Genomic DNA, 16,776 nt, shown 5'->3' on the forward strand with positions numbered 1-16,776 from the left:
GGATTTAATGTTAATGTATTTTGATATCACTGGGTTTGTTGATGAAATATGGGGCAACAGAATTCATCTTCAGCCTGATTATAAGAGCTCCTCAGAGGAGAATGGAGCCATTTTCAGCTGTTGAACAAAGTCAGTGATTGGTCTGTCAGCTCTTTCCCTCCTAAATGGCTATATGACCTAAATCTTTCAGTGTTAGTCCACTATTTGTGCTCGCAGAATTTTAATCCTCTTTAAATCTCACAGAGAAAGGTGTCACGGTGCCAGTCCTCTGTGTGACACACATTAGAAATCTCTGTTAGTCCAAACAGAAACCAGTCCAACAGCTGATCATTTCTGCCTGCTTTACGAAGTGGTGTGAGAGCAGAAAGCATTCACAGAGCAACGCCTGCTTCCTCTGTTTGCACAATTTGTTTCAAACTGTTTATGGTCCACTTTTTCAGAGGGGGACTCGGAAAGATGATTATGCTGAACTCCTTATTCAGCATGACTAAACACGGTGCACACGTTTTCAAACACACGTGGATGTGAAACTATGAGTCACTGACATCAGGACTTGGTGTAAAATATGTTTGTTGTGTCCTAAAGCATCTGTTCAGGAAGGTTATGCAACAGTCACACTGATCAAACATAATTTTTTTATTACTGACTCTGTAAACTTAAGACACCATCCACTGAATTTGAAATCCCTCACGTTACGTTCAGGTGGTCTGTCAGATGTGTTTCTTCATATCACTTCTGTAATTGACCTAGTCTGCTTTTCTCTCTGGTATGTCACAGTTTTTCTCAATTGTTTACACACATTTTCTGAAAGGATACCTCTTATTCTCAGAACTCTACACACAAATCAAAAAATCACTCACACATTTCTCAAAACCCCTCAAATCTCCTGCAAAATGAAATTTTACATCCAAAACATTCTTAATTCTTCTCAAAATGGTGTTTTGTCTCCAAATGACACACACAAACCACTATATGAACAAACAATTATATGAACCAGTTGAACACTAATATGCTCAGTGTAAAACACTGTGATTACATAATATTCATCATGACTCTGGCCTTTTTGTGTTCAGTGTGACACTTCTTGCAAAATATTTTAGATTTTTTTTTTTTTTTTTTTGACTCAGAACACAAAATGACGGATGATGTTCCTTCCCCTTCTACGTCTTTTTGTGAGGCTGAATCCAACCTCATCAATAAAGACAAACTGGTGCTCCACTGCAGCCACCTCTAGCTCAAGGACTCTCTGAAACACACAGGATAATATCAGAAATAGACATGGAGTGGTCACTATTGTGAAATACATTCATTATGATTCCAATACTAAAACATGTATAATATTTACAGTTTTCAGGGTATGCATCAGTTACAGGATTGTAGAGGACTTACTTGCACATAGTTATATCACAGTTCTTTGACTCTGTTTGAATTGTGTTCAAATGGAACTCTGTAGACTTGTTTCATCTTTAGGGAATTTCTTCACAAGACACAGTCCAGAGTGGATAAACTTGTTCTACCAACATTTGGAAAAATGTCATTGTTTTCTAGTACTTTTCTTTGTATCTGTGGTAGTGTAATGGCATTATTCTCTAGGACCATGTTCACAATTTGATTTTCCTGTTCAGGAGACAGTAGACGCTCCCGACCTCCTCTTGATGGTCGTCTTTCAGTTCTGCAATACAGAGAGTGAAATATCGTAAATATTGTGAAGGGATAAAAAGAAGGAATACATTTCTCAAATAAACACTATACTTTTTTACAGTCCTTCAGAACAGTCCACTGACAATACTGTAATACTGTACTCATTGAGTGCTGTGTTGAATTGTAGTACAACAATTTCCTAATACTAGTAAGACTAAATTTCTTACTTATTTTCATTTTGGAAAGTCCGGATGATGGATGCAACTGTGTATCTGCTCAAATTTGTCTGCACCCTTTGCCCAGCCTCCCTCATTGTTAGACCATGGTTTACCACATGGTCAACCAAAGTGGCCCTGATCTCATCAGAGATTATGATTTCATTGTTGGCATTCATTGTTCCAAAACAGAGGAACTCACCTGTTGCCCTTTTATGCTAAAGCTCTGATTGCTAATTGTAAAATTGTGTGACAGGTGTTTACCCATGTGATGAGTCAGTGTGCATTATAGGAATATTCATTTTACTGTGTTGAGTGGCATTGTGTTATTTGTGAAAACAAGAAGTTCACTTCATGAAAATTGTGCCAAAACTCAGAGAATTGTGTGTAGTGTTTTGAAAAAAGTGTGTTGTAGATCTGCAGTCTGAGTGTAAAGCAGGAATTGTGCTTATAGTTTAGCAGACTTGGTTCATGGAGTTGGTGCATTGGTTATATGTTGTGGTCATTGTGTCTCAGGCACCAAAAATTGTGTGTAAACAATCAAGAAAAACTGTAATGAAAAACAGCAGTATCTGTATGCGAGCAGTATGAACTAACAGCACCAAGCAGATGTCAACAAACTGGCAACTTGTGTTCTTGGCACATGCACATCTTATTAATGATTGCTGATTTAATTAAAGGGGACATATCATGCTGATCCCTGATTTAATACTTACATATAATATAATAGATTTGAAAACAAGACCTTACACCCCCTGAATTTTCAAAAAGTGAGATATTGTATTTTTTCTGATATCCTAGAACGAGATTTGATGCCTCTGAAAATAGGTCATTGACATTTGGCCGCAATTTCGACCTTCATGACAACTTGAGGATCCTTTCTTTTTATTGGAGTGCTCTGATGAAGCAGCTCCTCCTCTGTGATGTCAGTTAGTCACACAACCGCCACCGAGGGATACACCCACCAAGAGCCGAGTATAAACGTATAAACTATACATGTTACAGTACCGGTTTGACTCACCACACTGAAGCGTCCTGAGATGATCTGTGTCCAGGTGGATTTTCTTCCTCCTGAGCTGCAGAACTGTCCAGGTCTGACTCGGGGTCCAATACAAAAGGACCTATCCTACACTCTGCCATTTTATTAGTGCTATCAATGCCTTACGGTGAAGTTTTGGCAAACAGCAAACTCGCTCGGTCTACCCCATCCAGTGTGGCGATTTTGTAAATACTGCCATGCTGCAAAAACCGCCCCCTGGCTCTTCCCCCTCCGCACCTCTGATAGAACTGACCAATCAGAGCACAAAGAGCTGTGACGTTGCAAGGTTACTGGAGGTCATTCTGGAAACGGAGCGTTTCAACGAGATCTTCAGAATGGCCTAAAATGAGGATATTGAGAATGCTATTGTGGGGCAATGAAGGAACTAAATGACTTGTACTGAGGGCAGAAATGCTTTACAGGCATCCTAGTCTGGCATAGTGAAAAGGAGAAACAATAATGATATGTCCCCTTTAAACAGTTGCCTCACACAGGATTCCTCAGTGTTTCCCAAACTTTTGTTTTTGCCATCCACCTAAAAACACCATCTCCGCTAAGGGCCAACATCCAGTTTAGAAAAATTAAGCCTATGTGGAAGTGCCAAAAGTTGCTGCTCATCATGAATGTGCTGGAGGCTGGCTGCAGAAAGACCAGAAACCACATACACACCAACCCAAAAATAACAGACTATGACAGCATTTAAAACATATTTACAGCCTGGTGGAACACCAATTTCTCCATCAGCACTGTGTGGAGGATGTTTTTTTTTTCTATCTCAGCAGTTCATAGGATATTAGTATGACAGGTTTTTCCAATCAGAGACACAGCTCAGCTCACGTGACTGACTGGCGCCCTACAGCTGCTAGAAAGTTAGCTCAAAGCCCGCGTCATATTCCAACATGGCCCCCACCTACAGTCAGTTTCATTACTTTGCATCAGGAACAGACGGGTAACATTGCTCAGACAACGTCCATATTTTAAACAGCATCACTTTCACACCAAGCCAAAAAAAAGCCATTTTCACAGCAGAAATTAACCTTTTCACAGCCTGATTCAAAAAACGTCTCCTCTCTGAATCACTAATTTTACTATTAGCACACATTGTACAGGAGGTGAATTTTTTTTTCTTATAGTTTCTTATATATATTTTTTTATAGTAGAGCCCGACCCCCCTTGCACAACTTTTAGTAGAACTTTTAGTCATCGTTGGACTGCTCCTGCCATGCCAAACAATGCCTGCACGCGGGGGCAAAAACACCTCAGCTCTCCTGTACTGCAGGGAAGCACTGCTGGCTTTACAACCCAAGAGGCTCTTGCCTCCCCCTGACCTGCCAGAGGAGATCTCTGAACGGTGCCGGGGAAGACACGGCTTCGGAAAAGGGGAAGGAAAGCAGGAATCCGCCAGCGTCTTAGACGCCGAAAAAACAGACCGCCGCTGCCCTCCGTGATCCTCGGCAACGTCAGGGCGCTGCAGCGGAAAATGGACGAGCTGCGAGTAAACACCAGGGTCTGCCACGAGTATCGGGAGTCATCCCTGCTGGTTTTTACAGAGACATGGCTTCACCGGAATATCCCCGATGCGGTATGTGAACTGGAGTGTTTTCTCTCATCCGCACCGACAGGAGCGAAGCTTCGGGGAAAAGTCGAGGGGGAGGAGTTTGTGTTTTTATCAATGACAAATGGTGCAGACAGTACACACTCTGTAAGACCCTGTGCAACTCTGATGTGGAACTCATGTGCTTGAGCCTGAGACCGATGTATTTACCCCGTGAGTTTGGGTGCATCATCCTTTGCACTGTATATGTCCCACCCAGCGGTAACGCTGCAAGTGCTGCAGCTCAAATTTCTGACTGTGTCCGCGATCAACTACTACGCACCCCAGAGGCACCTGTTTTTATTTTAGGAGATTTTAACCATTGTAAATTAGAGTTAGCACTCCCAGGTTTCCAACAGTACATTAAATGTGGTACAAGGGAGGATAATATATTGGACAAATGCTATGGCAATGTGAATAATGCATATGTGGGTAGGGCTAAGCCACCACTGTCAAACTCAGACCATAATTCAGTCCATCTCATACCCACCTACAGAACTGTTCTCAAAAGCAGCAAACCACAAACCAAAACTGTCAAGATCTGGACCCGTGACAGCTTTGAAGCTCTGAAAGGATGCTTTCTTGCGACTGAGTGGAGTATCTTTCATGAGATGGATGTGGATGCTGCTGCTGAGACTGTTACAGACTATATGCAGTTTTGTGTGGACAATGTTATACCTCAGAAGGAAATAGCTGTGTACCCAAACAACAAAATCTACATAAGCAAAGAAGTTAAAGAGTGTATAAATCGTTAAAAGATGGCTTTTAAAAACCAGGACAGGGTGCAACTGAAAATTATACAAAAAGAACTTAACTGCATGCTCAGGGAAGCGAGGAACAGACACAAGGAAATTATTGAACAAAATTGTCATGCTATGAACCAGTGATGGGCGATATGACGATATATATTGTACATACGATAGAAAACTGTCTATCGTGTCATTTTTCTACCATCGTTTATATCGCCGTATTATCAATGAAAGTGGATCTAAACAGCATTGGCTGTACTGCGACTGTGATTTTGCGACATTGCGCTGCTTTACGTTAGTCACGTGGTACCACACGCTGAATTCAACCAACGACAACACATGCAGACGAGCAGGGACAGGTAAACATGGAGGAGGACAGTTCGGGAAAAGTTCTGTCGCAGTCACAATGGACACATACACAGTCCCAGGAAGCTCCAATCGAGCTTGTGCCGAAAAGAGGGGGCACGTCTGTGGTTTGGCTACACTTTGGGTTCAACGGGTCTGACACGGAGCAGAAAACCGCGGTTTGCAAACTGTGCCACAAGGTTGTTCCATCGCCCGACGCCAACACAACAAACCTCTTCTATCACCTGCAGAAGAAACACGAGAGGGAGTACACAGATATTCAAAAGTTTCGTTTGAGCAAAGAAAGAAGTGAAACGGGGCCATGTCGGGCGAAGAAGCGCTACTACACTCAACGGAGCCTGCAGGAGTCTTTTGCACGAGGCACACCGTATGACAAAAATTCACGGCGCCATCAACAGCTCAGTGATGGCGTTACGCGTTTGATATGTAAAGGTGGCCTCCCAATTGAGCTGGTTGACAAGCCAGTGTTCCGAGAGCTCATGGAACTAGCCGATCCACGGTACATAATGCCCAGTCGGAAGCACTTCACTCGAGTCGAGGTGCCTCGTTTATATGCTGAACGTCGGACTGAAGTAGCGAGGGAAATCAACCGTGTGGCACATTATTCCCTGACAACTGACCTGTGGACGAGCCGACAGACAGAGCCCTACATGTGCATAACTATCCACTTCATCGATAACGACTGGACCCTCTGTTCTCGCTGCCTACAGACGGCCTACTTCCCACAAGACCACACAGGAGCTATGATAGCCCAGGGTATGTAGCCTACTTTAAAATAATTTACTTGTCTGCTGTTAGTACTTTTTGGTCTAGTTCATTTATCAACATGTGTATTGCAGTGTATACTTTGCTGGTTTTGTATTGTCCTGTTTATTTACTCTGTCATTTGTCGTGTACTGTTGTAGTGGTGGTTTTGTGGGAAAGTATTAATTAAGTTGCCCTATTCAACGTCTAGGTTTGACAGATGCACTGGAGTCATGGGGATTGGAAGAAAACCAGCTAGTATGTGTTACAACGGACAATGCCACAAACAACATCTCTGCACTGGAACAGCTTGAGTGGGAACGTCTACAGTGCTTTGGTCACCGTCTCCAGCGTGCCATTGGTAAGTGTAATGCAATTTTTTTAAATGACCTTTTCTACTATTTAAATGGGAAATGTAGTAACAACAATAATAGTAGTTGTAAAAACATGTATTAATCCTGTGACTGTTTTTATATACTGCTAGTCTAGTAGTATTATCAATTCAGTCCATTAGTAATCATAATAATAATATTGTGGACTAAAATGACAAAAAAACATTAAGAAATATAATAAAAATATATAATGATTCATTAAGGCAATAAATTAATTTAATTACACAAAAAACAATATAAAATTGCTCTGGTTAATATAAACAATAACTATAATAAATAATAAAATTTAATTCAGGGAAAAGGTGTATTGTAATTGTAATTTAAATGCATGAAATGATAAATAAAATTGCTCTCAGTAGTATGAACAATTCTTTAATTATAAATATGTTGATAAAAAAAAATCAAGGTAAAACATGAATTGTAATTTGAATGCATGGAAAAACAGATTGCTGTCAAAACATTACTTGCATACTTTTCCTTTTTTGTCTCAACAGATGCCGCTCTACGAACTCTTGCAGCACCCAAGAAGCAAGCTGTTGAACGAGCAGTTGGGATCTGCAAAAAGGTGGTGAGTGCTTTCTCCAACTCAACAAAGAGGAAACATAGCCTGGCCAAGGCTCAAGCAGCACTGGGCTTGCCTTTCCATCAACTCATCACCGAAACCCCAACAAGGTGGAGCTCGCGACAGCACATGATAGCAAGGTTCCTGGAGCAGGAGAAGGCTCTCTCACAGGTCCTCCTCGCAGACAAGAAGGTGAGACAACTGCTCTAAGTATATGATGCACTACTTTGGTCATTTTTGACTCTGATTGTGTGTGTAGCATATAGTCACCTCCTCATTAAACAAACCCCTTTCCCCTACTCTTGTCTTGACTCAGGCGAGACATCTGGTGCCAAGCTGGCAAGACATGGCACTGCTTGAGTCTGTTAGCAAAGCACTTGGTCCTCTGGTGGAGTTCACTGACGCTTTGTCAGGGGAGATGTACGTCAGCGTCTCCTTTCTGAAGCCAGTCCTGCACCTCTTCAACAACGAAGTGCTCAGCCGGCAGGATGGGGACACAGAGCTCACAGAGGCAATCAGAGAAGGCATCCTCAACTACCTTAATGAAAAGTATGATGATGAGCCCACCAACAACATCCTTGACATGGCAACACTTGTTGACCCACGGTTTAAACTGGCCTACACGAAGGAAGATCGGGTGGAGTTCATCAAGACGAGAGCTGCAGCAGAGATGGAGGGAATGTTGGCACCTGAACATGCACCAGCAGCATTAGCCTGCTTACAGACCCCCTTACCAACAGAAACAGCCCACTCACCACCAGCTGAGTCAGATCCAGAGCTTTCCCATCCAACAAAGAAGATAAAGAAGAGTTTGGGCAGCTACTTCAGGAAGGCAGCAGGCAGCACCCAACCTCAGCCCACCAGGGCCTCCATTGAACTGGAGCTCAACATGTATCTCCAGGTAGGGATGATAATCCATAGCCATTTAATCAATAACCAACAGTTTCAACATCAACAGATTAATCATGTCAGTTAAAATGTTTTGTTTGGCCATTTACTCATGCCAGTGTCTTATTTGAAGCTTAATAAATATTTCTCTTCCAAAAGGCTACTAGTTTTTAGACATTTCTTAATGTGTTTTTTTTTACCAATCATGCTTACGCTCTAACTACTGTGGCTCTCCTAAATGAAGTGTCAGGCTACCTATTTAAACTTGACTATGTTATGGCAGTTTTTTTTTAAATCCCGTGGCCTATTTAAGGTTCAGTCAACACTCAGTTAGTAATGTCAAAATATGCATTTCTCAATTTTGCCATCCCTATCTCCAGGCACCTGGGCCTGATTCGGAGGCTGACCCTTTGGAATGGTGGAAGCAGCATGAAATGAACTTCCCAGCACTTGCCAGGCTTGCCAAGAAGTACTTGTGCATTCCCGCCACAAGTTCGTCATCGGAAAGAGCCTTCAGTGCGAGTGGAAATATAGTCACATGCAAGAGGTCACGTCTTAAGCCAGAGAGAGTTGACCAACTTACTTTTCTCGCCATAAACCTGTGAATTCATTTTATATGGATTGTTAATTAAAATCAATGTTAATCCTTCATTACTTTTAAAAAGTAGCCTATTTTTACTTTGTGCAATATTGTTTATAACCAAGGTACAATGGTTGATGCCTTAATATATTTTGGTATTTGCTTTTGATATTTATTATTGCTGGTCTTTTTTTGCACTGTTAGGCTACAGTTTTAAGAAACTTGAAAACAATTTGTTTATTTGATACCTCCACTTGCTTCTTTAAGGCAGTAATGTTAGGCACTGTTGTTGTTATACTGCTCTGACTGCACTTCTATTTTGATACCTCCACCTGCCTCTTTAAGGCAGTAATGTTAGGCACTGTAGTTGTTATACTGCTCTGTTCACTAATACTTTGATACCTCCACTTGCCTCTTTAGGGCAATAATGTTAGGTACTGTTATTGATGTACTGTTTTGACTTGAACTACAAAGATACAGATTGTAGAAAATGCAAAAGTGGAGGCTTTGGTTGATCGGCCTCTATGCCTTTTTTGTATATGATTTATTTTTGCACTCCTGTACAGCAATCCAGTTTGTGACATTTTCATGTCACTTCCAAATAAAGGGAGAGGAAAAGTAAGCAATTTCTATAGTATGTTGTACAGTTCGTTTTCAAGTTATTCTTTGAAAACTATGCCGTTACGTATATCGTGGTATATCGTTATCGTGATATAAAGTAGTCCATATCGTGATAGAAGATTTTTTTCATATCGCCCACCACTACTATGAACACCAAAAAGCTGTGGGACACAATGAAAGCCATCACTAATATGACTCCAGCCAAAAAGAGTATTAGCACTCCTGACGACCAGCAAAAATCAAATGAATTGAACAATTTTTTCATGAGATTTGAGAGTCATGACTTCTCTTTTCAGTGTGACAATGTTTTAAAATCTATTTGTGTCAGTGATCAGGACACCAGAGTGTCTATCGACCCCCATGAGGTTCAGTTAGTTTTTAAACACAGCTGTGTCAAAAAAGCCACAGGGCCAGATGGCATCTCTGCTTTTCTTCTTAAAATTTGTGCAGAGGAACTGACTCGTGCCTTCTGTCCCATCTTTCAGAAATCTGTAGATGAGCACATTGTTCCCACCCTCTGGAAGAAAACAAGTATAACACCCGTACCAAAAAAGCCTTGCCCAAGGGAAAACAGTGATTTCCGTCCAGTCACCTTAACTTCCAACGTGATCAAATGTTTAGAGCAAATCCTGGTCTCATTACTTAAAAAGGAGGTTAATGAACTGTTTGATCCTTTTCAGTTTGCTAACAAGCAGGGGCGTGGCACAGATGATGCTATTAACTGCCTTACTCATCTTGTCACTAAACATCTAGAAGACCCCAAAGCGTATATTTTTTTACTGTTTGTTGATTTCAGTTCTGCGTTTAAATACGCTACAACCACACTTACTGATTGAGAAACTGAAGAACATGAACGTCAGTCCTTTTATTTTGAAATGGTTCATGTCTTTTTTTAACTAACCGTGTGCAGCAGGTTAAAAAGTAACAATGTCCTCTCCGAGCCCAGACTCTCCAGTACCGGTGCCCCCCAGGGATGTGTCAGCTCCCCTGTGCTCTTTACATTATACACAAATGATTGCATTAATGTCCACCCTGATAATTACATCATTAAGTTTTCAGATGACACTGCCATCCTCGGTTTGCTACACAAAGATAAAAGTCCAGCAGCTTACCTTTCTGAGATCAGTCATTTTATTAGTGGTGTGACTCTAACTATTTGATGCTAAATGTAAAGAAAACAGAAGAGATGGAGTTCAATCATAAAGTTGTGGATGACTTGGGGCCAGTGGTCATCCACAATGAACCTATCACTCAGGTCAGCTCCTATAAATATCTTGGAGTTCATATCGACGATGCATTCAGCTGGAGGGTTCACGTTGAGAGTCTCTGCTCCAGACTACAGCAGAGATTGTACTTTCTGCGCAGACTGAGAGCTTTTGGTGTTGAGCAGAAGGTCATGCTGTTGTTTTACCATGCTGTCCTGGAGAGTATTATAAGGTACGGAATCACAGCCTGGTACGGTAACTTGTCTGTACAGCTGAAGACACAGCTAAACCGTCTGGTACAGCAAGCAATGAAAATTATGTATGTCAAAAATCACGCTTCTCTCCAGACCATCTTTGAACAATCTTTCATGACCCAGGCTCAAAAAATTGTGTCCGACCAAACCCATGTTCTCCACACAGAGTATTACCTGCTACCCTCAGGGGGGAGATTCAGAGTCCCCCGCTGCAGGCTGAACCGCTTTAAAAACTCTTTTATCCCAACATGTATTAACATTACGAATGAACTGATGTAGTTTTAATCTCTCCTGACTCCTTGGCCTTCATACTGGTGATTGATATACACAGGATATGTACTGTATATGAACACAAATTATCATAATACCCATATGATTCAAGACAGAGACAGAACTCTATAAAATTAAAACAGGGAACTTTAATTATAAAACTGTCAACATAAGAACTGTAGTGTTAACCAATGATAAATAAGAACAAGCTGTAAACACAATAATAAATAAAGAAGTCAAACTTTAAACAAAGTAAGTAGGAAGAAACAGTCAAAATGTAAACACACGATGAGCAACTTACACAACGTTAAAACGCTGTATTATAGTCTTACACTCAATAATGGCGGTCGTGTGAATTATCAGTAGCATTTGTCTCTGTCTCACAAAAAAGCAACTAACACAACTTTAAAACGTCATTCTTTAGTCTTACATTAGATAATGGTGGACACAGGGGCCGGGCACTCAGGCAGTGTGCCGCCCAACTCACAGATACACAAGAGCAGGAGAGACAGAATCTCTGTGGAGCAAAAATTTTTATAATAGGCTACATTTTGGCCGATGTTGATTAATTGGTGAGAGGCATAATCGGCCTGATTAATCGGTTGGGCCGATTAATCGGTCGGGCTCCAGTTTTATAGAATATTAAGATCGTGAGCTCACCCAATCAGAGACCCAGCTCAGGTCACGTGACTAACAGGCAACTTGTAGCTGTACTTGAAGCCCATTAATTCCAATATGGCTGCAATAGCCGATTTGCTTCAAAAATCTGTTTCAGAAAGAGACTTGGTACAGTAATTATACAGTCCATGCTTGTTTTTCCCTGCAGGGGGCAGCAAAAGAGGACAAAAACAGTCTTCCAGGCTGTCATTCAGTTATGAACTCTTACAGGCTTCTACACAGCTCTCTTAAGGAGTTCTGTGATTTTGTTTTAGTTTGTTTTGTTATTAGTGAATATGTGGTTGAAGTTATTTTTGAAAACTATCAAAATGTTGCAAAATACTGTTATCTGTTATCTGCTATTTAGGGAATCTTAAAGGTTGTTCTCGTCGCCTCGCCTCCACCTCCACCTCCTCCCCTTTCTGTGTGTTTATTACTAACGGTGTCTGTGCACTGTCTGTGTTTAGCTCCTCAGTGAAAAGATCAGTGGGGCTGAGGGGACGAAGCTCGATGAGGACTTCATGGAGATGGAGAGGGTGAGTCCAGTCCAGGAGTCTGATGGCTTTGGAGGGTCGTGTGGTTGTTCTGGTTTTCAGTTCCCACAATGCTAAAGATAAAGCTTGTTTTAAATTATTTTCAGTTGAATAAATCCACTTGTGGATGGTTACTGTTGTAAGAATCATAACAAACTTGGGATGTCCTTAAAGCCCATGTTTGTCATGTTTTAGGATGAAATTGAGCAGCTGATTGTTTTCTTTAACTAAATATAACTCAAACTCTGTGTAATCTCTGTAGCCACACTGAAAGTCTCTTAGTTTTTCACTCTCTTATCCATCTCCCTTCAGAAAATTGAGGTGACCAACAAGTCAGTGTTTGACCTCTTGTCCAAAACGACAGAATACCTCCAGCCAAACCCAGGTAACACTCACAGATTGGGTGTTCAGTTGCATTGGGAGAGATTCAGAGTGTTTTTTATTTCTATGTGAAGCACAGATGGTAGAAATAAATCCTTGTTGTGTCCTCTGCAGCTTCTCGCGCCAAACTGAACATGCTGAACACAGTCTCTAAGATCCGAGGGCAGGTGAAGACCACCGGCTACCCTCAGACCGAAGGCCTGCTGGGGGACTGTATGCTGCGCTATGGCCATGAGCTGGGAGAGGACTCTGTCTTTGGTATCTTTTTTTTTATCCCTGAAACCACTTTTACTTTTACTCTTCCATGGACTGTCTGTATGAAAACGTTAAGACACCAGTGCCTGTTGTTTTCTGCTCCTCAACTGCTTGTTGGAAAGCTCAGATTCTAGCAAACTGATCCAAACTGAGTGGAAGGATCAGATCTAAGAGCCAGATCAGTTTTCTTTTTGTTCGGCAAAATACCAAACTTATTTCCCTTATCCTGTTCTTAATTAAGTTGCAGTGAGCTGTATTAACCCCATAGTTCAACAGTTTCACATCACCTCTAGGTCTTCACTGCTGAATAAAAAATAATAATAATCCCAGTTCAGTGTCTAAAGGCACACAAGCTGTTTAGACCAAAGCCATGTTTCACACCAAGTTTAAATGTGGTTATTGTTTCTTTAAATACAGCCAAACTTCCAAGCCAGCCTCATGAGGACACTTAATGAAGTGTAGCTTTTAGCATTTGTTTTTCTTTTTTTTTTTTTCCCTTGTCCTGTTCAGCGTCACGACAACATAATTATGGTCTGGCTGCCTTATTGTGCAGAACACATTTGCTTTTCCAAAGGGAGCCGTTAGTGTATAAGGCTCCCCTTGAGTGTTAAAATTATACTCTTTATTAGTGTTTTTGATATATATTTTATACATAAATACACATACATATATATACATACACACGCACATACGTATATATGCACATATATATATACATACGCATACATGTATCCATACAGTTTCCCTCCAGTATATTGCCAAGTTTGAAGATTACTGCTTAACCAGAACAGGGTGATATCAGGAAAGAAACAGTGATAAAGGGAAAGAGTGTAGAGAAGAGACTAGACAGGAGAAAACAAACAACCAGCTGCTGAGCCTGAAAAGAGACAGTATCCTGAGGTCTTTGACATCATAATCACAAGAAGCACCTGTGGAGAGATGAACTGGAGAAATTATGAGCAGCAGTGAGCACAACAACCACAATTGTATAAAGGTACATATACGTATATAGGAATATACACAGAAGCATATTCTCACCTACACATATAGGGGTACAGGTGGCAGTACAGAATATTGGGTTTGATTTAGGTCAGGTGATCATGCCAAGGTGTGGTCATGCAGATGTGGCCCCGCTGCTCCCAGAGGCCAAACACGCACTGAGATAGCCCTCATCCCCGGGCATCCTGCAGCCACAACAGAACACAGGGCCCAGACAGACCACCATGGAGACAGCAGCACGCCAACCCAGGAGGAGGCAAGGAGGGGGCGTCCCGAGAAGGCTAGAGGCAGACCCCCGGCACTGCGGAGGGAGGACCCCAGGGGGCCAGGGACTGAGGTCTACAGGTCCCGCTAGACGCAGGGCCCCTGATCGAGTGCAGGGGGTAGGACCCGGGGTCACCTGTGCCCAAGGGCCACTCACCCCTGAGGAGGAGGGTTTCGGCCAGGTACCCGGGAGGACGGACCCAGCCCAGGCCACCACCCATCGCGAATCGGTGCAAGCCCCCCCAGCGCACCCGGCCAGACATCAGAGACCACAGAAGTCCTCTCCCCAAAAACCCAGTGTCCCTGGTACACAACCCCCTGTCCCAACCCACCCCTATCATCTGTACCCCAGCTCACTAGCCCTCCACCGTGGACCCTGACACCCGCACATAAACATTCTATCCATCCATACCCACACAACAGCACAACGACACCACAGCACCACAAGACGACCACACAACAACATCACAACACGGCAGCACCATATCACAACACACTCAGAGCCTCCAGCCACTCAGGTGGTGAAATATCCCTCCTTTTCCGCCTAACTCACCAAAAATAAAAAAAATAAAAATAATTTAAAAAAAGGATTAAATAAATAAACAAATAAGTAAATAAGTAAATATAAAGCCATGGGCATCCCCCAGGGCGCCGCAGGACCCCCGCTGTGCCACTCGCCCAGAACCCAAGGCAGCGGATCCCCTTTTACCCCATGCCCCATAATAATAATAATAATAATAACTAGAAAAGCAATTTCTGAAGAAATTGCGCTGTGAATGCAGAATGCTGAAGCAGCTTGCGCTGAACTGCTAATGCAACAAAAGCTGAACCTGAATGACTGAAGATATGTCTGAAAATGGTTGAAAAAGTCTTGAAAAGCTTGCGCTCAACTGCTAATGCAGAATGCTGAACATGAATGACTGAAGGTTTGTCTGAAAATGGCTGAATGAAGTCATAAAAAGCTAGTGCTGAACTGCTAAAGCCGAATACTGAACATTAATGACTGAAGTTATGTCTGAAATCATTTGAATTAAGTCTTGAAATGCTTTTGCTCAACAGCTAAAGCAGAATGCTAAACATGAATGACTGTAGGTATGTCTGAAAATGGCTGAATGAAGTCGTAAAAAGCTAGTGCTGAACTGCTAAAGCAGAATACTGAACATGAATGACTGAAGTTATGTCTAAAAATATTTAAATTAAGTCTTGAAAAGCTTGTGCTCAACTGCTTATGCAGAATGCTGAAGCAGCTTGCGCTGAACTGCTAATGCAGAATGCTGAACATGGATGACTGAAGATATGTCTGAAAATGGCTGAATGAAGTCTTAAATAACTCGCGCTGAAATGCTACAGCAGAATGCTAAACATGAATGACAGAATTTATGTCTGAAAATGGTTGAAATAATTCATGAAAAGCTGGTACTCAACTGCTAATGCAGAATGTTGACAAAACCAAAGGGCCGATAAGAAAAATGATCACACCGTAGGAATCCTGAGACCCTGAGGAAGCTGTCTGTGTTAATTTCATGTCTAAAGATGCAGAAATAGGCCCATGACAGTGATATATAGATGAGGGAAATTTGACTGATCTCTGAGAAAACCCCTCAGGAATTAACATTGGAGTACATGGGTGCCGGAGCTGACTTTGCCCGACAGTTGGTCATTTTGTGAAAAAGTGTTTCCATCCTTTTGCTTTAAAAACCACTTTGTCAGAAGCAGGACAAGACTACTTACATGCTGAGGGCTTATTTGTGTTGATAGCTCAAAAAATGTGGCCAAGAGAGCAGTTTACCCAGAAGTTTCTCAGGTCTTGTTTCCCCCTCTCCCTGCTCTGTCGTTTGAATCTCCCACTCTAAGCCGAAACATTCCGTCCAATACACACCAATGTTAAATGGCTTGAAGAGCTGAAATGCATCATGACCTTTGAAGGGTCATTGTGAAGTAACTATGAATGCTAGGAAACATTTGAAACCCACTGAATGGAGCCAAAAGATAGCTGAATATTTTGAAGTTTGAATGGAGTTTGTAGCTGAATGTATGACTGAATGAGGAGGGTTTGAAGCAGGCTGAAATAATGTCCTGAAGGGAGGAAATTTTGAAAATTCCGCATTCATCTCTATGGGGCCGAAATCTCGTAAAACGTTGAATATCTCGGAAAGTATTTGTGAAAAGTTTCTGAAGAGTCATAGCCCCCTTGTCCCCACTGAAACACACGTTTTGAAGTTTGAACGGTGAAAATCAGTTGAAGTTTGTAGAAGTTTTAGCGGTCCAAAAAAGCGGGCGGAAGAATGAAGAAGAAGAACTAGACAATTTCCACGGAAATCGTGAGAGGGGCTCGGGCGGCGGCCGGGCTTTTTGCATTCACTAAATAGTTTAGAAACACCGATGTGACCAGACCTTGTTTTGTACTGACTTCTGATTGAACAGGTGTCAAATTATCCCATGCACAATTAAGCGCGCTTCGCGCGCATACATTCATATCTTGAAATGTTCAGAAACACAGATGTCACCAGAACTTGTTTTGGACTTACAGAGCGAAACACTTCTTAACATTTCTTGTTTCTTATTCA

At 41.9% G+C, this 16,776-nt stretch overlaps 2 protein-coding genes across 3 annotated transcripts in view; both read left to right on the forward strand.

Annotated features, from left to right (window-relative positions):
* sh3gl3a (SH3-domain GRB2-like 3a) overlaps positions 1-16,776 on the forward strand; it is a 78,722-nt gene that overhangs the window by 37,715 nt on the left and 24,231 nt on the right. For both annotated transcript variants that reach the window (XM_074666325.1, XM_074666326.1), the window contains exons 2-4: positions 12,245-12,313; positions 12,623-12,695; positions 12,806-12,949. In XM_074666325.1, coding sequence (XP_074522426.1) covers positions 12,245-12,313; positions 12,623-12,695; positions 12,806-12,949 — 286 coding nt within the window. The remainder of the gene's footprint in view (positions 1-12,244; positions 12,314-12,622; positions 12,696-12,805; positions 12,950-16,776) is intronic.
* LOC141788204 (E3 SUMO-protein ligase ZBED1-like) lies at positions 5,470-9,377 on the forward strand. Its single transcript, XM_074667070.1, has 5 exons — positions 5,470-6,360; positions 6,560-6,709; positions 7,235-7,494; positions 7,619-8,203; positions 8,571-9,377. Exons 1-5 carry the CDS (start codon positions 5,604-5,606, stop codon positions 8,793-8,795), a joined length of 1,977 nt encoding a protein of 658 aa, XP_074523171.1. The 5' UTR covers positions 5,470-5,603; the 3' UTR covers positions 8,796-9,377.

The sequence above is a fragment of the Halichoeres trimaculatus genome, unplaced genomic scaffold (assembly GCF_033239565.1).
Source record: "Halichoeres trimaculatus isolate MK-OKI-2021-1 unplaced genomic scaffold, fHalTri1.1 fHalTri1_scaffold_3, whole genome shotgun sequence".
In the NCBI taxonomy this organism is placed as follows: Eukaryota; Metazoa; Chordata; class Actinopteri; order Labriformes; family Labridae; genus Halichoeres; species Halichoeres trimaculatus.

Bases quoted from the DNA above. Each gene is read 5' to 3' on its own strand.
- LOC141788204 (XM_074667070.1), top strand. From the start codon at position 5,604: ATGGAGGAGGACAGTTCGGGAAAAGTTCTGTCGCAGTCACAATGGACA. The intron at 6,361-6,559 runs GTATGTAGCCTA...TTCAACGTCTAG, and splicing joins AGGAGCTATGATAGCCCAGG to GTTTGACAGATGCACTGGAG. The intron at 7,495-7,618 runs GTGAGACAACTG...GTCTTGACTCAG, and splicing joins TCCTCCTCGCAGACAAGAAG to GCGAGACATCTGGTGCCAAG.